Genomic DNA, 23,900 nt, shown 5'->3' with positions numbered 1-23,900 from the left:
ATAAATGATTGTTGAATGCCAGGTTAAATAGTATAAATGATTGTGAATGCCAGGTTAAACAGTATAAATGATTGTTGAATGCCAGGTTAAACAGTATAAATGATTGTTGAATGCCAGGTTAAACAGTATAAATGATTGTGAATGCCAGGTTAAACAGTATAAATGATTGTGAATGCCAGGTTAAACAGTATAAATGATTGTGAATGCCAGGTTAAACAGTATAAATGATTGTGAATGCCAGGTTAAACAGTATAAATGATTGATGAATGCCAGGTTAAACAGTATAAATGATTGTTGAATGCCAGGTTAAACAGTATAAATGATTGTGAATGCCAGGTTAAACAGTATAAATGATTGTTGAATGCCAGGTTAAACAGTATAAATGATTGTTGAATGCCAGGTTAAACAGTATAAATGATTGTTGAATGCCAGGTTAAACAGTATAAATGATTGTTGAATGCCAGGTTAAACAGTATAAATGATTGTGAATGCCAGGTTAAACAGTATAAATGATTGTTGAATGCCAGGTTAAACAGTATAAATGATTGATGAATGCCAGGTTAAACAGTATAAATGATTGTGAATGCCAGGTTAAACAGTATAAATGATTGTGAATGCCAGGTTAAACAGTATAAATGATTGATGAATGCCAGGTTAAACAGTATAAATGATTGTTGAATGCCAGGTTAAACAGTATAAATGATTGTGAATGCCAGGTTAAACAGTATAAATGATTGTGAATGCCAGGTTAAACAGTATAAATGATTGTGAATGCCAGGTTAAACAGTATAAATGATTGTGAATGCCAGGTTAAACAGTATAAATGATTGATGAATGCCAGGTTAAACAGTATAAATGATTGATGAATGCCAGGTTAAACAGTATAAATGATTGATGAATGCCAGGTTAAACAGTATAAATGATTGTTGAATGCCAGGTTAAACAGTATAAATGATTGTGAATGCCAGGTTAAACAGTATAAATGATTGTTGAATGCCAGGTTAAACAGTATAAATGATTGTTGAATGCCAGGTTAAACAGTATAAATGATTGTGAATGCCAGGTTAAACAGTATAAATGATTGTTGAATGCCAGGTTAAACAGTATAAATGATTGATGAATGCCAGGTTAAACAGTATAAATGATTGTGAATGCCAGGTTAAACAGTATAAATGATTGTGAATGCCAGGTTAAACAGTATAAATGATTGATGAATGCCAGGTTAAACAGTATAAATGATTGTTGAATGCCAGGTTAAACAGTATAAATGATTGTGAATGCCAGGTTAAACAGTATAAATGATTGTGAATGCCAGGTTAAACAGTATAAATGATTGTGAATGCCAGGTTAAACAGTATAAATGATTGTTGAATGCCAGGTTAAACAGTATAAATGATTGTGAATGCCAGGTTAAACAGTATAAATGATTGTTGAATGCCAGGTTAAACAGTATAAATGATTGTTGAATGCCAGGTTAAACAGTATAAATGATTGTGAATGCCAGGTTAAACAGTATAAATGATTGTTGAATGCCAGGTTAAACAGTATAAATGATTGATGAATGCCAGGTTAAACAGTATAAATGATTGTGAATGCCAGGTTAAACAGTATAAATGATTGTGAATGCCAGGTTAAACAGTATAAATGATTGATGAATGCCAGGTTAAACAGTATAAATGATTGTTGAATGCCAGGTTAAACAGTATAAATGATTGTGAATGCCAGGTTAAACAGTATAAATGATTGTGAATGCCAGGTTAAACAGTATAAATGATTGTGAATGCCAGGTTAAACAGTATAAATGATTGTGAATGCCAGGTTAAACAGTATAAATGATTGATGAATGCCAGGTTAAACAGTATAAATGATTGATGAATGCCAGGTTAAACAGTATAAATGATTGATGAATGCCAGGTTAAACAGTATAAATGATTGTTGAATGCCAGGTTAAACAGTATAAATGATTGTGAATGCCAGGTTAAACAGTATAAATGATTGTTGAATGCCAGGTTAAACAGTATAAATGATTGTTGAATGCCAGGTTAAACAGTAGAAATGATTGTGAATGCCAGGTTAAACAGTAGAAATGATTGTGAATGCCAGGTTAAACAGTATAAATGATTGTGAATGCCAGGTTAAACAGTATAAATGATTGTGAATGCCAGGTTAAACAGTATAAATGATTGATGAATGCCAGGTTAAACAGTATAAATGATTGTTGAATGCCAGGTTAAACAGTATAAATGATTGTGAATGCCAGGTTAAACAGTATAAATGATTGTTGAATGCCAGGTTAAACAGTATAAATGATTGTTGAATGCCAGGTCAAACAGTATAAATGATTGTGAATGCCAGGTTAAACAGTATAAATGATTGTGAATGCCAGGTTAAACAGTATAAATGATTGTGAATGCCAGTTTAAACAGTATAAATGATTGTGAATGCCAGTTTAAACAGTATAAATGATTGTGAATGCAAGGTTAAACACAACCAAATAAAGGCCAAATAAAAAAATAATGGTAAAATGGAGGTAAGGTGTCATAACATTAAGGCTATTGTTGACATGTTGTCATGGTGCGTTACCATCTCGTTGTAGAGCTGGAGCGGGGGGACGGTGTTGACCACGTACAGGTTCCAGCCGTGACCCATCTCACTGGGATTCTGGGGCTTGGTGAAGGGTGACTTCCTGTTACTGGGTCAGAGAAGCAGGAAGTACAGTCAGCTCATCTCTATAATATAAAAATTAAAAAAACAGCCACAGATGGGCTGACATTACAGCTTCTATCTAGGTGGTCAGAAACTACAGCTCAGCTGCCATAACATCAAGCTCATAAATGTAACCCCTAGGCTGGACCATGCAGAATGTGAAAGGGTGTAGCTCAATTGCAGTTCACATGAATGACACAAACCTATGAGCTCAAAGACCACCACACATTTAGTTTTAGTTCCAGTTTACATGTTAGTCATTTAGCAGACGCTCTTATCCAGAGTGACTTACAGTTAGTGAAGGGAGCTAGGTGAGACAACCACATAACATAGTCAGCAAAACAATTCCTAAATAAAGCAGCTATTAGTAAAGTCATTAGTAGCACTTCTCCCTAGAGATTAGTCCGACTACCTACCAACGCAAACCAATCAACAGAGGATGTTATTGAGGGCACGGGTTTTGGGCGTTAATGTGAATCAGACACCTGGCATGCTTTTCTTCTATGACTCCACATGTTAAAACACACAAGGCCTACTGACCCGTGTGCTGAACACTGTGTGTGTGTGTGTTCTATCGGCTCCCTGTCCAGTACAGCCTGTAGCAGCTAATAACAGACCTGATGCTCTTAGCTCAGTGAAACACGCTGCCGTGTCAAGCAGTCTCATGTGATGACAAAGCCCCTGTGTGTGAGATTTGGATAAAAAAAAGGTCAGCTTGGTGGAGGAATGGTATTTTCTGCACGTTTCCAACCTTCTCGTCTCTGAATGCATGGTCTCACTTCCTGATTCTACTGGTCTCACTTCCTGATTCTACTGGTCTCACTTCCTGATTCTACTGGTCATGCGGGGGGGGGGGGGGGGAGTCTCTACTGGTCATGCGGGGGGAGTCTCTACTGGTCATGCGGGGGGGTCTCTACTGGTCATGCGGGGGGGGGGGGGGGGTCTCTACCGGTCATGCGGGGAGGGGTCTCTACCGGTCATGCGGGGGGGGTCTCTACCGGTCATGCGGGCGGGGGTCTCTACCGGTCATGCGGGGGGGGTCTCTACTGGTCTTGCGGGGGAGGTCTCTACTGGTCATGCGGGGGGGGTCTCTACTGGTCATGCGGGGGGGGGTCTCTACTGGTCATGCGGGGGGGTCTCTACTGGTCATGCGGGGGGGTCTCTACTGGTCATGCGGGGGGGGTCTACTGGTCATGCGGGGGGGGGTCTCTACTGGTCATGCGGGGGGGAGGTCTCTACTGGTCATGCGGGGGGGAGGTCTCTACTGGTCATGCGGGGGGGAGGTCTCTACTGGTCATGCGGGGGGGAGGTCTCTACTGGTCATGCGGGGGGGAGGTCTCTACTGGTCATGCGGGGGGGAGGTCTCTACTGGTCATGCGGGGGGGAGGTCTCTACTGGTCATGCGGGGGGGAGGTCTCTACTGGTCATGCGGGGGGGGAGGTCTCTACTGGTCATGCGGGGGGGGAGGTCTCTACTGGTCATGCGGGGGGGGGAGGTATCTACTGGTCATGCGGGGGGGAGGTCTCTACTGGTCATGCGGGGGGGGGGTCTCTACTGGTCATGCGGGGGGGGTCTCTACTGGTCATGCGGGGGGGGTCTCTACTGGTTATGCGGGGGGGGTCTCTACTGGTTATGCGGGGGGGGTCTCTACTGGTCATGCGGGGGGGGTCTCTACTGGTCATGCGGGGGGGGTCTCTACTGGTCATGCGGGGGGGGTCTCTACTGGTCATGCGGGGGGGGGTCTCTACTGGTCATGCGGGGGGGGGGGTCTCTACTGGTCATGCGGGGGGGGGGGGGGTCTCTACTGGTCATGCGGGGGGGGGGGGTCTCTACTGGTCATGCGGGGGGGGGGGTCTCTACTGGTCATGCGGGGGGGGGGGGGTCTCTACTGGTCATGCGGGGGGGGGGGGGTCTCTACTGGTCGCGGGGGGGGGGGGTCTCTACTGGTCATGCGGGGGGGGGGGGGTCTCTACTGGTCATGCGGGGGGGGGGGGTCTCTACTGGTCATGCGGGGGGGGGGGGTCTCTACTGGTCATGCGGGGGGGGGGGGTCTCTACTGGTCATGCGGGGGGGGGGGTCTCTACTGGTCATGCGGGGGGGGGGTCTCTACTGGTCATGCGGGGGGGGGTCTCTACTGGTCATGCGGGGGGGGGTCTCTACTGGTCATGCGGGGGGGGGTCTCTACTGGTCATGCGGGGGGGGGGTCTCTACTGGTAATGCGGGGGGGGGGTCTCTACTGGTCATGCGGGGGGGGGTCTCTACTGGTCATGCGGGGGGGGGGTCTCTACTGGTCATGCGGGGGGGGGTCTCTACTGGTCATGCGGGGGGGGGGTCTCTACTGGTCATGCGGGGGGGGGGTCTCTACTGGTCATGCGGGGGGGGGGGTCTCTACTGGTCATGCGGGGGGGGGGTCTCTACTGGTCATGCGGGGGGGGGTCTCTACTGGTCATGCGGGGGGGGGTCTCTACTGGTCATGCGGGGGGGGTCTCTACTGGTCATGCGGGGGGGGTCTCTACTGGTCATGCGGGGGGGGTCTCTACTGGTCATGCGGGGGGGGTCTCTACTGGTCATGCGGGGAGGTCTCTACTGGTCATGCGGGGGGGGTCTCTACTGGTCATGCGGGGGGGGGTCTCTACTGGTCATGCGGGGGGGGTCTCTACTGGTCATGCGGGGGGGGTCTCTACTGGTCATGCGGGGGGGGTCTCTACTGGTCATGCGGGGGGGAGGTCTCTACTGGTCATGCGGGGGGGAGGTCTCTACTGGTCATGCGGGGGGGAGGTCTCTACTGGTCATGCGGGGGGGAGGTCTCTACTGGTCATGCGGGGGGGAGGTCTCTACTGGTCATGCGGGGGGGAGGTCTCTACTGGTCATGCGGGGGGGAGGTCTCTACTGGTCATGCGGGGGGGAGGTCTCTACTGGTCATGCGGGGGGGAGGTCTCTACTGGTCATGCGGGGGGGGAGGTCTCTACTGGTCATGCGGGGGGGGAGGTCTCTACTGGTCATGCGGGGGGGGGTCTCTACTGGTCATGCGGGGGGGGTCTCTACTGGTCATGCGGGGGGGGTCTCTACTGGTCATGCGGGGGGGGTCTCTACTGGTCATGCGGGGGGGGTCTCTACTGGTCATGCGGGGGGGGGTCTCTACTGGTCATGCGGGGGGGGTCTCTACTGGTCATGCGGGGGGGGTCTCTACTGGTCATGCGGGGGGGGTCTCTACTGGTCATGCGGGGGGGGTCTCTACTGGTCATGCGGGGGGGGTCTCTACTGGTCATGCGGGGGGGTCTCTACTGGTCATGCGGGGGGGGTCTCTACTGGTCATGCGGGGGGGGTCTCTACTGGTCATGCGGGGGGGTCTCTACTGGTCATGCGGGGGGGGGGTCTCTACTGGTCATGCGGGGGGGGGGTCTCTACTGGTCATGCGGGGGGGGGGTCTCTACTGGTCATGCGGGGGGGGGGTCTCTACTGGTCATGCGGGGGGGGGGTCTCTACTGGTCATGCGGGGGGGGGGGTCTCTACTGGTCATGCGGGGGGGGGGTCTCTACTGGTCATGCGGGGGGGGGGGTCTCTACTGGTCATGCGGGGGGGGGGTCTCTACTGGTCATGCGGGGGGGGGGTCTCTACTGGTCATGCGGGGGGGGGTCTCTACTGGTCATGCGGGGGGGGTCTCTACTGGTCATGCGGGGGGGGGTCTCTACTGGTCATGCGGGGGGGGTCTCTACTGGTCATGCGGGGGGGGTCTCTACTGGTCATGCGGGGGGGGTCTCTACTGGTCATGCGGGGGGTCTCTACTGGTCATGCGGGGGGGGTCTACTGGTCATGCGGGGGGGGGTCTCTACTGGTCATGCGGGGGGGGGGGTCTCTACTGGTCATGCGGGGGGGGGGGTCTCTACTGGTCATGCGGGGGGGGGGTCTCTACTGGTCATGCGGGGGGGGGGTATCTACTGGTCATGCGGGGGGGGGGGTCTCTACTGGTCATGCGGGGGGGGGTCTCTACTGGTCATGCGGGGGGGAGGTCTCTGCTGGTCATGCGGGGGGGGGTATCTACTGGTCATGCGGGGGGGGGGGTCTCTACTGGTCATGCGGGGGGGGGGGGTCTCTACTGGTCATGCGGGGGGGGGGTCTCTGCTGGTCATGCGGGGGGGAGGTCTCTACTGGTCATGCGGGGGGGAGGTCTCTACTGGTCATGCGGGGGGGGGGGGTCTCTACTGGTCATGCGGGGGGGGGGTCTCTACTGGTCATGCGGGGGGGGGGGTCTCTACTGGTCATGCGGGGGGGAGGTCTCTACTGGTCATGCGGGGGGGAGGTCTCTACTGGTCATGCGGGGGGGAGGTCTCTACTGGTCATGCGGGGGGAGGTCTCTACTGGTCATGCGGGGGGGAGGTCTCTACTGGTCATGCGGGGGGGAGGTCTCTACTGGTCATGCGGGGGGGAGGTCTCTACTGGTCATGCGGGGGGGTCTCTACTGGTCATGCGGGGGGGGTCTCTACTGGTCATGCGGGGGGGGTCTCTACTGGTCATGCGGGGGGGGTCTCTACTGGTCATGCGGGGGGGGTCTCTACTGGTCATGCGGGGGGGGGTCTCTACTGGTCATGCGGGGGAGGTCTCTACTGGTCATGCGGGGGGGGTCTCTACTGGTCATGCGGGGGGGGTCTCTACTGGTCATGCGGGGGGGGTCTCTACTGGTCATGCGGGGGGGTCTCTACTGGTCATGCGGGGGGGTCTCTACTGGTCATGCGGGGGGGTCTCTACTGGTCATGCGGGGGGGTCTCTACTGGTCATGCGGGGGTGTCTCTACTGGTCATGCGGGGGTGTCTCTACTGGTCATGCGGGGGGGTCTCTACTGGTCATGCGGGGGAGTCTCTACTGGTCATGCGGGGGGGTCTCTACTGGTCATGCGGGGGGTCTCTACTGGTCATGCGGGGGGGGTCTCTACTGGTCATGCGGGGGGGGGGTCTCTACTGGTCATGCGGGGGGGGGGTCTCTACTGGTCATGCGGGGGGGGGTCTCTACTGGTCATGCGGGGGGGGGTCTCTACTGGTCATGCGGGGGGGGGGGTCTCTACTGGTCATGCGGGGGGGGGGGGTCTCTACTGGTCATGCGGGGGGGGGGGGTCTCTACTGGTCATGCGGGGGGGGGTCTCTACTGGTCATGCGGGGGGGGGTCTCTACTGGTCATGCGGGGGGGGTCTCTACTGGTCATGCGGGGGGGGGGGTCTCTACTGGTCATGCGGGGGGGGGGTCTCTACTGGTCATGCGGGGGGGGGTCTCTACTGGTCATGCGGGGGGGGTCTCTACTGGTCATGCGGGGGGGGGTCTCTACTGGTCATGCGGGGGGGGGTCTCTACTGGTCATGCGGGGGGGTCTCTACTGGTCATGCGGGGGGGGGGTCTCTACTGGTCATGCGGGGGGGTCTCTACTGGTCATGCGGGGGGGTCTCTACTGGTCATGCGGGGGGGTCTCTACTGGTCATGCGGGGGGGTCTCTACTGGTCATGTAGTCTTCCAATCTCTGGATCCATCATGCTTTAGTCTAACCAGGCGTACTGGGTTTTCAGACGTTAATGCTCACAGTACATAATATATCCCAACACTTTTATCCAAACACGTCTTAGACTCACCCTTGCATACATTTTACATACTGGTGGTCCCGGGAATCGAACCGCCACGCTCTAACAACTGAGCTACATAGGACCACTACATGAATGACATGATATTATGTCCAGTAGGTGATATCATCACACTGATACGAGGTCCTGTTTAGTCCATCAGTTAGTGACGAGACACACAGGGTGTTGTTTTAGTAGGGTTTGGGTGTTTATTCCAGGTGGACTACAGAGGGACACACCATCAAGGGGCCAGGAGACTTACAGGAAGGAGTGAGCCAGAAAACGCTCCAGAGCCGGCGTGGTGGAAGGCTCTATACCTACTGCTAGGAAAATCCCCCTAAGGGTTTTGTGATCTTTGTATTCTCTACAATAAGAGTTACAGGTACAATTGAAGGACAAAGAGAGGGAAGATTCAGATATTTAAAATCCTATAAATTAACAATTAAATCTTTTAAACACAAATGAAGAAATAGTGTATTTCCAGTGCTTAATAAAGTGTATTTCCAGTGCTTAATAAAGTGTATTTCCAGTGCTTAATAAAGTGTATTTCCAGTGCTTAATAAAGTGTATTTCCAGTGCTTAATAAAGTGTATTTCCAGTGCTTAATAAAGTGTATTTCCAGTGCTTAATAAAGTGTACTTCCAGTGCTTAATAAAGTGTATTTCCAGTGCTTAATAAAGTGTATTTCCAGTGCTTAATAAAGTGTACTTCCAGTGCTTAATAAAGTGTACTTCCAGTGCTTAATAAAGTGTATTTCCAGTGCTTAATAAAGTGTATTTCCAGTGCTTAATAAAGTGTATTTCCAGTGCTTAATAAAGTGTATTTCCAGTGCTTAATAAAGTGTATTTCCAGTGCTTAATAAAGTGTATTTCCAGTGCTTAATAAAGTGTATTTCCAGTGCTTAATAAAGTGTATTTCCAGTGCTTAATAAAGTGTATTTCCAGTGCTTAATAAAGTGTATTTCCAGTGCTTAATAAAGTGTACTTCCAGTGCTTAATAAATTATGTGTGTGTGTGTATTGTCTAAATGCTGCTTTACTTGTGATACACAGTAACATACTCTGTCTATGGGTATAGGATTAGATAAGGGCTGGGTGATATGGGCAAAATATAATTTCACTATATTTTTTCTAGCTATGATTAAAGTGACTAAGTGTGTGCGTGTCACCTACATGACTCTGCGCGCGGTCCTCTCTGTGTCCTCCCTGGTCTCCACATCTGCAGTGGTCAGCAGGACGATGTGGTGTCGGTAGTGACACAGAGCCTTCAGACCAATGAACAGCTGAATACGCAGAGCACACAACTCCATGGTGATGGGAGGACAGGCCTGCGCGCGCGCGCACACACACACACACACACACACCATTTTTATTACCTGGTGGATGTTAAGTTGGTGAAATTGTAATTACATTGTTATTACCTCACAATTACACTTTTGTATGTTTGGGATTTATTACAATAATCATATTGCTGCTACATGTCAAGTGGATGTCCATTGAGAACTGTTTCTTGCAGATATTATGGTCTTACTCTGGGAAACTGACGGGTGGAATAGGGGCGGTAAGTAGCCACTCACAATGAAGGTTCCACTTTAAATCAAAATTGGGCCTCCCAGCATGTGCAGACCAATCACATTTAGGCTCTCAATTACCATTCCAGAGAGACACTGCTGCCCTGCCTTACAAGGTGCTAGTCAGATTCCACTGTGTCACTGTTGGACACGCACGCATGCAGACACACACTGTACAAAACAACGACACTCTTATCACCAGATGCAACTGTGTAAGTGGCGGTTGCCATTTTGAGCCCTTTCCAGCTCCACCATCTTTGTGAATGTAACGCAGTGATCTGAGCCAAGCAGACAGTTAGTTACCTGTATTTCTGGAGAAGCTCTGATCCACTCTAATGACATCCTGTCTTATTGTATAGCAGGGCCAATCAGAGCGCAAACAACCGAGGCTCAACCAATCACACACACGAGGGGAAGCCTCAGTCAAACCATCCTTAAGGCCAATAATGAAGATGTCCAAGGCATAGGGGGTAGATACGGTGAAAATTCCACCAAGCCTGACGGATAACTAAAAGCTTTCCCGGTCCTCAGATCTATAAAGAGTTCCCTAGGGATCCGGCCGTGGGTCGATCTTCCATTAGCTAAGGGAAATGTGGTGATCCTCACCTTCATGGTGGTATCGATGTAAGGGTCCTCAGCTCTGGCTGCCACTGCTGCACACCTCACTGAGAAGCACTGGAGAGCATTCCTGAGAAACACAGGTATAAATTAGGGACCCCTGGGTTTTGTGAGATCATGTGACATGCCTAGATTTGAACCTTTATTTAAAACTTTTTCATCAAACTGTCCCCTTTTCTTTTTATGTCACATGGTCTAGCAACCATCCGCCAGCAACCATCCCCCACAGACAATTCCTTTCATTTTTTGGTGGAATTCTCATTTCTGGACAAAGCTTCAAATACAGGATAAAATCTTGCTATGTCACATGATTGTGCAAACACTGTAGGGTCGTGTGGTATCCAGATGTTCCTGTACCATACCAGGGTATACAGTATTACCAACCCCCAAAACGCATATATTAATTACTATACTGAAAATCCCACTGTCAGTATTTAGAAAAATACTGTTTATACCGTATAACGGGGTATCACCGAAGTCAGAGACTAGTCTCATGGACTTCCTTTACCGTCTCGAGAGGCCCAGCCCAGTCCTGTACTTACTTTGTGATGATGTGGAGGAAGAGGTCAGTGAGGACGGCCTGCTGGGCCTTCTCTGGATACTGATAGGCTGAGACCATCTGAACCCCGCCCCTCACGCTGTACAAATAGCCCGTCTTGGGCAGTGAGAAGAAACAGAACAAACACGTCGGCTCCACCCCTCTGCCCCCCTCCACACATACTTCCTGGTTACCTGGTTGTCAGGGAGAGGAGACCAATGGAAGAGAGAGGGATGAGATGTGAAGCAGATGGGAAAGTAGAAAATATAGGTGCTCCTAACTTTAAGTGTCCCTCATACATATGTATTTACACTACATGTTAGTTCCATCGGTAGGGAAAGAGCCATGTATTTAGAGAGTTGGGACATTGAGGTTTCTACATTATGATGTATTTAACATGACACTACAACATCCTATGGCAGCCATGTTTACAACATCCTATGGCAGCCATGTTAGCTCCATTGTCTCACGTCAGATGGCGTCACTCCTCTGCGACACTCATCCCTCAACCGATCGTTCTCGTAGGACGTGAAACTTCAAATTTGAATAATGAGCATCCGCCATTCAAAAAATGTAAACATAGTCCCTAATTTTGTATATCACTGTGATCTCATATGACTATTAAATATGCAGAATAACTAGCTAGCTAAATTACTACACACATTGTGACAGTGATTTAATAGTTTGCCATTGTGATTTAAAAAAAATAAAAAATTAAACGGTGGTTTGTACATCTCCTGTACAAATTCCGTGCCAGGATGTTGGTCGCCAGTGTAGTGACTTGATCAGCTGTGTAGCTAACTGTTGTAGCTAGTTTACTGACACAGTTAGCTAGCTCTTCCTTCACTAACTAACATAAAAAGCTTGCTTAGCCTGTTTAAATGACCCTGAAGTTGTAGACACGCAGCCCCACAATTAAGAAGAAGTGACTTAACAGAAAATCGGTCCATAGATCAGCATGTTTCTTCGCAATTGTATCATTGAGGTCAGCTGAGCACAGCAGCTAACTCAGGAGGCTGGTGGAATGACTCGAAAAACTGCTTTACGAAAACTCATAACAATGTGAGCATAATTAGCACTACTAGCTAACTACAGTAGCTTGCTAGCCAGCTTTTGTTGGAAGTTTGAACATTGTGTGTGCAGCACTAGGTAGGTAGATGATTTCAGCTAAAGTTAGCGACCTAATGTTAATATCGGACAAATTTATGCTAGCTTCCGTGCCCGTTGTCAAACTTTAGAAATACTGTTCATTGAAGCAACATAATCCTCACCAACATAACATTATTGACATACAGTGCATTCGGAAAGTATTCAGTACCCTTGACTTTTTCCACTTTGTTACGTTAGAACCTTATTCTAAAATGGATTAAATCATTTGTATTCCTCAATCTAAGCACAGTATCCCATAATGCCAAAGCGAAAACAGGTTTTTAGAAATTTTAGCAAATGTATTAAAAATAAAAGAACAGAAATACCTTATTTACATAAGTATTCAGACCCTTTGCTATGAGACTCCCATCTCTCATGGGAGTCTTGAGATGAGGTGCATCCTGTTTCCATTGATCATCGTTGAGTTGTTTTTACAACTTGATTGGAGTCCACCTGTGGTAAATTCAATTGATTGGGCATGATTTGGAAAGGCACACACCTGTCTATATAAGGTCCCACAGTTGACAGTGCATGTTTGAGCAAAAACCAAGCCACGAGGTCGAAGGAATTGTCAATAGAGCTCTGAGACAGGATTGTGTCGAGGCACAGATCTGAGGAAAGGTACCAAAAGATGTCTGCAGCATTGAAGGTTCCCAAGAACACAGTGGCTTCCATCATTCTTAAATGGAAGACGTTTGGAACCACCAAGACTCTTCCTAGAGCTGGCCACCCGGCTAAACTGAGCAATCGGGGGAGAGAGCCTTGGTCAGGGAGGTGACCAAGAACCCAATGGTCACTGACAGAATTCCAGAGTTCCTCTGTGGAGATGGTTGTCCTTCTGGAAGATTCTCCCATCTCTGCAACACTCCACCAAATCAGGCCTTTATGGTAGAGTGGCCAGACAGAAGCCACTACTCAGTAAACCGCACAACAGCCTGCTTGGAGTTTGCCAAAAGGCACCTAAAGACTCTCAGACTATGAGAAACAAGATTCTCTGGTCTGATGAAACCCAGATGGAACTCTTTGGCCTGAATGCCAACCGTCACGTCTGGAGGAAACATTGCACCATTCCTACGGTGAAGCATGGTGGTGGCAGCATCATGCTGTGGGGATGTTTTCAGTGGCAGTGACTGGGACGCTAGTCAGGATCGAGGGAAAGATGAAAGGAGCAAAGTACAGAGAGATCCTTGATGAAAACCTGCCCCAGAGCGCTCAGGACCTCAGACTGGACAATGACCCTAAGCAAACAGCCAAGACAACACAAGAGGGGCTTCGGGACAAGTCTCTGAATGTCAGAGTGGCCCAGCCAGAGCCCGGGCTTGAAACCGATCAAACATCTCTGGAGAGACCTGAAAACACCTGTGTAGAGACGCTCCCCATCCAACCTGACAGAGCTTGAGAGGATCTGCAGAGAAGAATGGGGAGCAACTCCCCAAATACAGGTTTACCAAGCTTGTAGCCTCATATCCAAGAAGATCCGAGGCTGTAATCGCTGCCAAAGGTGCTTCAACAAAGTACTGAATAAAGGGTCTGAAAACTTATGTAAATGTGATTTTAATTTTATACATTTGCAAACATTTCTAAAATCATGTATTTGCTTTGTCATTATTGTTTGTAGATTGAAGAACAAAATAAAAAATAATTTTAGAATAAGGCTATAACGTAACAAAATGTGGGAAAAGTATGAATACTTTCCAAATGCACTATATTTGTTTTAGATGAATTCAGACAGTTTTGAGGCAAAAATGGGATTCAGCAATGTCAATGTCACCTAGGTAATACTGTTGAAATGTTAGACAGCACAAAGTACTTTGGAGCTATCCCATTACGCGATAGGAGACCGATCGGTGCAGGTGGAAACGGTGTGCTATCTGAAGACAATGTGTTAGCTCCCTAATTAACATTACATGGGGAATATTTAAACAACGCTATTTAAAAACAGCACGTCTAGAATGAGAACCATTCAATTGTAAAAGTTGTCCCAACTCTATACGGTTCTGGGCAGGGACAGTGTAATGAGGTTCTGACTCACTGGTGAACACAGGGTGAAACTGCAGGGAGTGCAGGCGGGTCTCCTCAACACTGCAGTCTTGGAAGAAGTCTGGAGCAAAACGCCTGGACAGGGGAGACTCAATATGATGAGCACACACACACACACACACACACGCACACACGCACACACGCACACACGCACACACCTGTATAAGATATAGGTGATGATGAGGTTGCCCCTGGCCTCACTCTCCATGCCTGTCCACTCAAGAGAGACCTTGACCCCACAGTCCTTAGCCCTGTCCCCCAGGAGCTCTTGGTGCTTGGGGAAAATGAAGAAGTCATCCTGGTCACGGTGACCAGCCAGACCCTCTCTCCTCCCCTCTGGCGAATACAACACAGTGTAAACACAACCTAGTCAGACAGAATATGCAAATCACACCATGTTCTGTGAAGTACAGCATGTCGTATCGGTTTTCATGTGTAGAGTGTTACCCGTCTCGTTGTCGTGTTCTGCTCCAGTGATCATATCTTGGGGGACCAGACTGTGGTCCTGGGGCTTCTTGTCAGCTGACTTCTGGGTAAAAGCAGCACCAGGAAGTCTCTCCAGTTTGACCACCAGCACCTCCAGCTCTGTCTGCAGGGCAATGTACCCTGCACAGATCGCCACCTGCAGGCAGGCAGGGAGGGCATACATTTTCTATGAAAAGTTTGCATGACAGAATAACCTTCTCTAACTTAGGAGCGGCAGGTAGCCTAGCGGTTAGAGAGGTGAGCGAGCAACCGGAGGGCTGCAAGTTTGAATCCCAGGTCCGACAGGAAAAAACTGGTGGGAGGTGAGCTGGCAACAGGAGGGTATCAAATCCTAGATGCCATTGCCTGACTTTGTGCACGAACCCCCCACACCTCTCTAAAACCTGTATTTGGTACTTGGTATTTTATTAGGATCCCCATTAGCGGTTGTGAAAACCATAGCTACTCTTCCTGGGGTCCACACAGAACATGAAATAATACAGAACACGAATCAATAAGAACTACATACATTTAAAGAGGGCACACATAGCCTACATATAGAAACTATCTAGGCTCTATATAATACTTTACGCTTTCTTGAATTTGTATCTGGATTTTGGGACTGTGAAAAGACCCCTGGTGGCATGTCTGGTGGGGTAAGTGTGTGTGTGTGTCAGAGTAAGTTGACTATGCAAACAATTTGGAATTTAACACAATGTTTATTATAAAAAGAAGAAGTGATGCAGTCAGTCTCTCCTCAACTCTTAACCAAGAGAGACTGGCATAGTATTTATATCAGCCCTCTGATTACAATTAAGAACAAGACGTGCCGCTCTGTTCTGGACCAGCTGCAGCTTAACTAGGTCTTTCTTTGCAGCACTTGATTATTGTCCAGCCATGTGGTCAACATAAGATCAAATTAGAGACTGCAGGACTTCCTTTGTGGAGTGTGGTGTCAAAAAAGAAGATAATCTATTACAGACAGAGCTCTCCCCATCTTTACAACCATTGAATCTAAACTCAGCAAAAAAATAAACGTCCCTTTTTCAGGACCCTGTCTTTCAAAGATAATACATAAAAATCCAGATAACTTCACAGATCTTCATTGTAAAGGGTTTAAACACTGTTTCCCATGCTTCCCAACCATAAACAATGAATGAACATGCACTTGTGGAATGGTTGTTAAGACACTAACAGCTTACAGACAGTAGGCAATTAAGGTCACAGTTAAGAAAACTTAGGACACTAAAGAGGCCTTTCTACTGACTCTGAAAAACACCAAAAGAAAGATGCCCAGGGTCCCTGCTCATCTGCGTGAACGTGCCTTAGGCATGCTGCAAGGAGGCATGAGGACTGCAGATGTGGCCATGAGGACTGCAGATGTGAATTGCAATGTCCGTACTGTGAGACGCCTAAGACAGCGCTACAGGGAGACAGGACGGACAGCTGATCATCCTCGCAGTGGCAGACTACGTGTAACAACACCTGCACAGGATCGGTACATTCCAACATCACACCTGCTGGACAGGTACATGATGGCAACAACTGCCTGTATGATCGCTGGATCAGACTGGACTGGCAAAAAGTGCTCTTCACTGACGAATCGCTGTTTTGTCTCACTAGGGGCGATGGTCGGATCTGTGTTTATCGTCGAAGTAATGAGCGTTACACCGAGGCCTGTACTCTGGAGCGGGATCGATTTGGAGGTGGAGGGTCCGTCATGGTCTGGGGCAGTGTGCCAGCATCATCGGACTGAGCTTGTTGTCATTGCAGGCAATCTCAACGCTGTGCGTTACAGGGAAGACATCCTCCTCCCTCATGTGGTACCCTTCCTGCAGGCTCATCCTGACATGACCCTCCAGCATGACAATGCCACCAGCCCTACTGCTCATTCTGTGCGTGATTTCCTGCAAGACAGGAATGTCAGTGTTCTGCCATGGCCAGCGAAGAGCCCGGATCACAATCCCATTGAGCGCGTCTGGGACCTGTTGGATTGGAGGGTGAGGGCTAGCCCCCAGAAATGTCCAGGAACTTGCAGGTGCCTTGGTGGAAGAGGGGGGTAACATCTCACAGCAAGAACTGGCAAATTTGGTGCAGTCCATGAGGAGGAGATGCACTGCACAGACGGAAGTGGCTTCCGTCTGACCGCACTACCATAAAGGCTTGATTGGTGTAGTGCTGCAGAGATGGTTGTCCTTCTGGAAGATTCTCCCATCTCCACAGAGGAACTCTGGAGCTCTAACAGAGTGACCATCGGGTTCTTGGTCACCTCCCAAGGCCCTTATCCCCTGATTGCTCAGTTTGGCCAGGAGGCCAGATCTAGGAAGAGTCTTGGTGGTTCCAAACTTCTTCCATTTAAGAATGATGGAGGCCACTGTTTTCTTAGGGCCCTTCAATGTTGCACACATTTTTTGGTACCCTTCCCCAGATCTGTGCCTCGACACAATACTGTCTCAGAGCTCTACGGACAATTCCTTGGACCTCATGGTTTGGTTTCTGCTCAGACATGCACAGTCAACTGTGGGACCTTATATAGACAGGTTTGAGCCTTTCCTAATCATGTCCAATCAATTGAATTGACCACAGGTGGACCCCAATCAATATGTCAAGGACGATCAACGGAAACAGGATGCACCTGAGCTCAATTTCAAGTCTCATCGCAAAGGGTCTGAATACCTATGTAAATAAGCTACCCGTTTTTTGAATATATATATATTTTTTTAATTTCTCGCTTTGTTATTATCAGGTATTGTGTGTATATTGATGAGGCAAAAAATGTATTTAATCCATTTCAGAATATGGCTGTAATGTAACAAAATGTGGAAAAAGTCAAGGGGTCTGAATACTTTCTGAATGCACTGTATGTATTTCAGTGTCCACGCAGGGAATAATATATATATATATATATATATATATATATTTTTACTTTCAATAACTGGGTGGTAAAAGAGACTACGGAAATCCCAACCCCTAACCTACATCCATCCATCCTATCCTTACCTGTTGGGGCGACAGTCCCGGGAGGTGGATGATCAGACAGCGCTCAAAGTCCAGGATGGAGAGCTTGTCGTTGAGGGCCTGTCTCTTTAGACTGAACAGCACCAGGCTCTTAGGACACCCCACCAGCAGGTCTCCGGTCACCCCACAGCACGCCACACACAGCGGACGCTCAAACAGTGGAATCTCAATGATCTCCATCTGCTCCTTGGGAGCCCCGCGCATGGACGAGCCGCGCAGGAAATGACCGAGCAGACGCACGCCAACGCGTGTTTTCTCAGCCGCCTGGTAGCGCCAGTTGGTGTAGGCGCGGAGGTAGGGGGCGTTGTTCTTCTCCTCGATGGTCACCAGGTAGTCCCCTGTGGAGGGAGGGGCGGACAAGGGATGGGAGGGAAGGGAAGTCGGGGGGGGGGGGGGGGGGTTAGGTAGAAAGGGTCAAAAACTATTTTATTGGTCACATGCTTCATAAACAAACAACAGGTGTAGACTAACAGTGAGATGCTTACTTATGAGGAGAATGTCATGAGTTAGAGGTAGTTTTCCAAGCCAATACTAACTTCCTTCATACTGAACACAAAGACATAAAAATGGTATCCACTAGATCATTTGACTCTTGGGGATGTAGACAAAGAGCCTCGTTGTTCATTTGACTCCTGGGGATGTAGAAAAAGAGCCTCGTTGTTCATTTGACTCCTGGGGATGTAGACGAAAAGCCTCGTTGTTCATTTGACTCTGGGGGATGTAGATAAAGAGCCTCGTTGTTCATTTGACTCTGGGGGATGTAGATAAAGAGCCTCGTCGTTCATTTGACTCTTGGGGATGTAAACAAAGAGCCTCGTTGTTCATTTGACTCTTGGGGATGTAGATAAAGAGCCTCGTCGTTCATTTGACTCTTGGGGATGTAAACAAAGAGCCTCGTTGTTCATTTGACTCTTGGGGATGTAGATAAAGAGCCTCGTTGCTAAAATCACCACTTATCCCTTTAACACTAGAGATCCAAATTATCCTCATTTTGTTGATTGCATTTCAACTAACTTCATTAGCTACAGTTGAAGTAGGAAGTTTACATACACCTTAGCCAAATACATTTAGACACAGTTTTTCACAATTCCTGACATTTAATCCAAGTAGAAATTCCCTGTCTTAGGTCAGTTAGGATCACCACTTTATTTGAAGAATGTGAAATGTCAGAATAATAGTAGAGATAGTTATTTATTTCAGCTTTGATTTCTTTCATCACATTCCCAGTGGGTCAGAAGTTTACATACACTCAATTAGTATTTGGTAGCACTGCCTTTAAATTGTTTAACTTGGGTCAAACGTTTCAGGTAGCCTTCCACAAGTTACCCACAATAAGTTGGGTGAATTTTGGCCCATTCCTCCTGACAGAGCTGGTGTAACTGAGTCAGGTTTGTAGGAATCCTTGCTCGCACACACTTTTTCCAGTTCTGCCCACAAATTTTCTATAGGCTTGAGGTCAGGGCTTTGTGATGGCCACTCCAATACCTTGACTTTGTTGTCCTTAAGCCCTTTTGCCACAACTTTGGAAGTATGCTTGGGGTCATTGTCCATTTGGAAGACCCATTTGCGACCAAGCTTTAACTTCCTGACTGATGTCTTGAGATGTTGCTTCAATATATCCACATAATTTTCCATCCTCGTGATGCCATCTATTTTGTGAAGTGCACCAGTCCCTACACCCCCACAACATGATGCTGCCACCCCCGTGCTTCATGGTTGGGATGGTGTTCTTCGGCTTGCAAGTCTCCCCCATTTTTCTCCAAACATAACAATGCTCATTATGGCCAAACAGTTCTATTTTTGTTTCATCAGACCAGAGGACATTTCTCCAAAAAGCACGTTCTTTGTCCCCATGTGTAGTTGCAAACCGTAGTCTGGCTTTTTTATGGCGGTTTTGGAGTAGTGGCTTCTTCCTTGCTGAGCGGCCTTTCAGGTTATGTCGATATAGGTCTAGTTTTACTGTGGATATAGATACTTTTGTACCTGTTTCCTCCAGCATCTTCACAAGGACCTTTGCTGTTGTTCTGGAATAGATTTCCACTTTTCGCACCAAAGTACATTCATCTCTAGGACAGAACGCATCTCCTTCCTGAGCGGTATAGTCCCATGGTGTTTATACTTGCGTACCATTGTTTGTATAGATGAACGTGGTACCTTCAGGTGTTTGGAAATTGCTCCCAAGGATGAACCAGACTTGTGGAGGTCTACCATTTTTTTTCTGATGTCTTAGCTGATTTATTTTAATTTTCCCATGATGTCAAGCAAAAAGGCACTGAGTTTGAAGGTAGGCCTTGAAATACATCCACAGGTACAGCTCCAATAGACTCAAATTATGTCAATTAGCCTAGCAGAAGCTTCTGAAGCCATCACATAATTTTCTGGAATTTTCCAAGCTGTTTAAAGGCACAGTCAACTTAGTGTATGTAAACTTCTGACCCACTGGAATTGTGATACAGACAGATTATTTCACTTATAATTCACTCTAAACAATTGTTGGAAAAATAACTTGTGTCATGCACAAAGTAGATGTCCTAACCGACTTGCCAAAACTATAGTTTGTTAACAAGACATTTCTGGAGTGGTTAAAAAACTAGTTTTAATGACCCCAACCTAAGTGTATGTAAACTTCCGACTTCAAATGTAGCTATGTAGACCAAATCAAAATGTTTCTAGGTGTTTCCAATCCCCCCCCCAATTTCTATTTTCACGGTATTGAAAATCATACCGTCTGTAATTCAAAAACCCCGGTATACGGTATATTGCCCAAGCCTAGTAGCTAGATCGCTAAGATTGCGTCGTTCATGTAGGAAATGCTAGCTAGCGACAAAGCTACATTGTATTGGTTGCAGCAGACCTGTATGCTAGCCAGCCAGTCTGCTAACTAATTGCAATGTTGGATAGATAGCTAACGTAAACTCACCCCATTCCATACAAATGTGCGTAATCGCGACATTCAAACGAGGCTACAAAGAAAACTAATGGGACTGTAGCGACTGTGTTGACTTCAAAATCGGGGGTGTGAACTAGGTTTCTATTCAAGCGTTGATTGACATGGTAATGGCTCTATAATATTGGAGAACAGTTGAAAAAACTGACCCTCCGTTACATCTTGACATGTCATGTCGTAACGTACAGCACGCATAAAGCAACTATTTCTGTCTTACAATCTCTCTCCACCAGGTGTAGCACTTCTCTCATCGTTTAAAAACAATAATGGACAGTGACGGGGGTAAGGGGGGATACCTAGTCCTTTTTTTTGTCATCATTGCATGCGATCATCATTCTCAAAGCCGCTGTTTACTTCTAAGATCACTTTAGCACCGCCCTAAAAACCCGATTCAAATTCAACACAAACCTTCAAATAGGTATGTAATGACACATTATATAAACTCTTTATAGTGTTTTATTTACATTTTAGAGGCGATAAGGTGATAAGTTGGACAGATCGAGTGAAATAAAGCAATTTTCCCACACAACATCTGTCCTTCTCACTATCACGCATTAGTTTCGCTTCCCCACCCGCCCTTTTTAAAAAGACCCGACGGGGCTCATTGCCTGCTTGAATTATGCAGAAACGGGAATCGTTTAGGTCATGTAATTGATTTTGTTGGAAAGGGGAGAAATTGTGCTTTACAATGGTATTGACATTACAGTTGATCTGGAAGTATTACGTTTTGGGGGTGCTAAAATAAGGGCAATTGTACGGACCAAGGCGATGTACGAGTTTACGTTAATCTGTTCCATTTACGGAAAGTATTTCAACTTATCCAATCTTCACATACCGGCACTGTGCACCATGCAAAAACATTAGCTAGCTAGCTAATGTTAGCTCATCTGTAGCCCCCAACTACCTATATACGCCGTAGCCACTCAAAATAGTCCGAATTAATCTAACTGATATCTGTCACTCATTTTGAAAATGTGCATGAAAACTATTCGTCTCGCGTTGAATGACAAAGACTTTATTCAAGAATCCTTACTGTTGATCAATTACCGCCGAAGAGGCAAAGACCTCGGCGCAGAACTTGTGTGCCCGAACAGCCCCCCCCCCCAAAAAAAAATCTACTCCAAAACGTCAGAAAATATGCAAACTTCTGAATCGTTTAGGCTGGGAAGCATGCGGACGCCTTAACGCTTTGGTTAGCTAACCCAGTAAATATGTTTGTTTGGTTACCAAGGCAACTACTGTAGCTATCTAATAAACTTGCTAGCTACACTACATGACCAAAAGTATGTGGATATGTAACGGATGTGAAATGGCACGTACTAAAGTTATACTGTTACAGATACATGCTTGTCGAACATCTCATTCCAAAATCATGGGCATTAATATGGAGTTGGTCCCCCCCTATGCTGCTATAACAGCCTCCACTCTTCTGGGAAGGCTTTCCACTAGATGCTGGAGCATTGCTGCGGGGACTTGCTTCCATTCAGCCACAAGCATTACGGAGGTCGGGCACTGATGTTGGGCTACTAGGCCTGGCTCACAGTTGGCGTTCCAATTCATCCCAAAGGTGTTCGATGGGGTTGAGGTCAGGGTTCTGAGCAGGCCAGTGAAGTTCTTCCACACCGATCTCGACAATTCATTTCTTTATGGACGTCGCTTTGTGCATGGGGTCATGCTGACGTTGCTTCCATAGGCATTGGAAGTCAGTAGTGAGTGTCGCAACCAAGGACAGACGATTTTTACGTGCTACATGGCTCAGCACTCGGCGGTCCCATTCTGTGAGGTTGTATGGCCTACCACTGCGGCTGAACCGTTGTTGCTCATAGACTTTTCCACTTCACAATAACAGCACACACAGTTGACCAGGCAGCTTAAGCAGGGCAGAATTTCTTGTTGGAAAGGTGGCGTGCTATGACTGTGCCACGTTGAAAGTCACTAAGCTCTTCAGTAAGGCCATTCCACTGCCAATGTTTGTCTATAGAGATTGCTCGATTTTATACACCCGTGAGCAACGGGTGTGGCTGAAATAGCAGAATCCACTCATTTGAAGGGGTGTCCACCTACTTTTGGCCATGTAGTGTACTTCAGTGGATGTTGAAAACATTTTTAGCCGTGGTATAAATGGGATAATCAACTCCTGGCTCTATGTGTTCTCTGGAAAACAATGCATCTCATAGGAAGGTTTAGGAATATGCCACTACTGCCATTCAATTATATTCGCCTGGCTTGGATTTCTCCCTGACCAATATTGTTGCCATTTTCACACCATTCTGGAACTTTGAGGGTTCATGACAAATCCACCTCTAGTAATTAGATGCACCTCAGTCACTCAGCAGTAAACAAGTGAGCAAATAGGGAAAGAAGAAGTGAGAGAAAGAAAGTGACACACCTATCTCACTGTGTAGGATGCTCTGCACAGTCCCCATAGTGGCGAAGCGACAGATGAGAGGACACCCATCTTCACCCAGTTGAAAAGCCTCGATCTTGCATCCTCCAGCGGACACCACGAATAGGGCACCCCCGCCGCAGCACACCAACCCCGGTTCCTGCTCGGTTGGCACGATTTGCTGGGACGCGAAAGGGTGGCAGTTGTATACGTGAACCATCTTTGCTTGTTTTCGTAAATTACGTCGAGAAAGACGATGTATACACCAAGCTAACTACATTGTCCCCGTGCGGGGCTTGTTACCAAATATGTGGTATTACTGTCTCTATCGCGGCTAGTGAACTAAAGTACAGCCAGAGGCTAGCTAACGTTAGCTAGATTACTTAATCTAAATCACATGCCCCGCCGTCTTGTGATGAGCAGGCAGAATCCGCTGAAGTCGAAAAGTATGTTTTTCTACCCAGTCTATGGTAAGTTTACTCCACTTCCTCTGCAATTCGAAGTCCCCCTTCTACACAGAAATCATAAAGTAATGTGAAACAGAAATATGAAACAGAAAGTCATGCTGTGAAAGTGACAACTAGAAATAACAACCCCACCTCCAGCGTTGATTGGTTGAGTTCCCTGTCAGTAAGTCGCCGCGTCTTTCGATACGGTTTGAAAGTCCCGCCTGCCTTCTTCTTCTTCTTCATCATCTTGTTCTTCTTATTCTTTGGTGAGGTTTAACTGCGGGTTTTATCCAATTTATGTTGGATACTGAGGTTTCTATGACTACTACCGACTAAACTGTGATATAAATACATTATACTTTGAACCACAAAATTGAGATAAAAAAAGAATCAATACAAATAAAACCCTACACT

General features: G+C 47.2%; 1 protein-coding gene across 2 annotated transcripts in view; it reads right to left on the bottom strand.

Annotated features, from left to right (window-relative positions):
* Positions 1 to 23,642, bottom strand: part of hps3 (HPS3 biogenesis of lysosomal organelles complex 2 subunit 1) — a 39,342-nt gene extending 15,700 nt beyond the window's left edge. Inside the window, exons 1-10 of one of the 2 annotated variants that reach the window (XM_055943791.1) lie at positions 23,041 to 23,642; positions 17,687 to 18,042; positions 14,669 to 14,843; positions 14,380 to 14,557; positions 14,214 to 14,296; positions 11,037 to 11,226; positions 10,483 to 10,564; positions 9,479 to 9,633; positions 8,570 to 8,671; positions 2,584 to 2,692 (exon numbers count right to left, since the gene is read on the bottom strand). In XM_055943791.1, coding sequence (XP_055799766.1) covers positions 2,584 to 2,692; positions 8,570 to 8,671; positions 9,479 to 9,633; positions 10,483 to 10,564; positions 11,037 to 11,226; positions 14,214 to 14,296; positions 14,380 to 14,557; positions 14,669 to 14,843; positions 17,687 to 18,042; positions 23,041 to 23,257 — 1,647 coding nt within the window. In that variant the 5' untranslated portion in view covers positions 23,258 to 23,642. The remainder of the gene's footprint in view (positions 1 to 2,583; positions 2,693 to 8,569; positions 8,672 to 9,478; positions 9,634 to 10,482; positions 10,565 to 11,036; positions 11,227 to 14,213; positions 14,297 to 14,379; positions 14,558 to 14,668; positions 14,844 to 17,686; positions 18,043 to 23,040) is intronic. The other variant, XM_055943792.1, reaches the window with a different exon arrangement.
* Between the last annotated feature and the right edge of the window lie 258 nt (positions 23,643 to 23,900).

Source organism: Salvelinus fontinalis, chromosome 14, assembly GCF_029448725.1.
Source record: "Salvelinus fontinalis isolate EN_2023a chromosome 14, ASM2944872v1, whole genome shotgun sequence".
In the NCBI taxonomy this organism is placed as follows: Eukaryota; Metazoa; Chordata; class Actinopteri; order Salmoniformes; family Salmonidae; genus Salvelinus; species Salvelinus fontinalis.
Note: the sequence above shows the minus strand (reverse complement) of the source record. Positions and strands in the feature narration are given on the sequence as shown.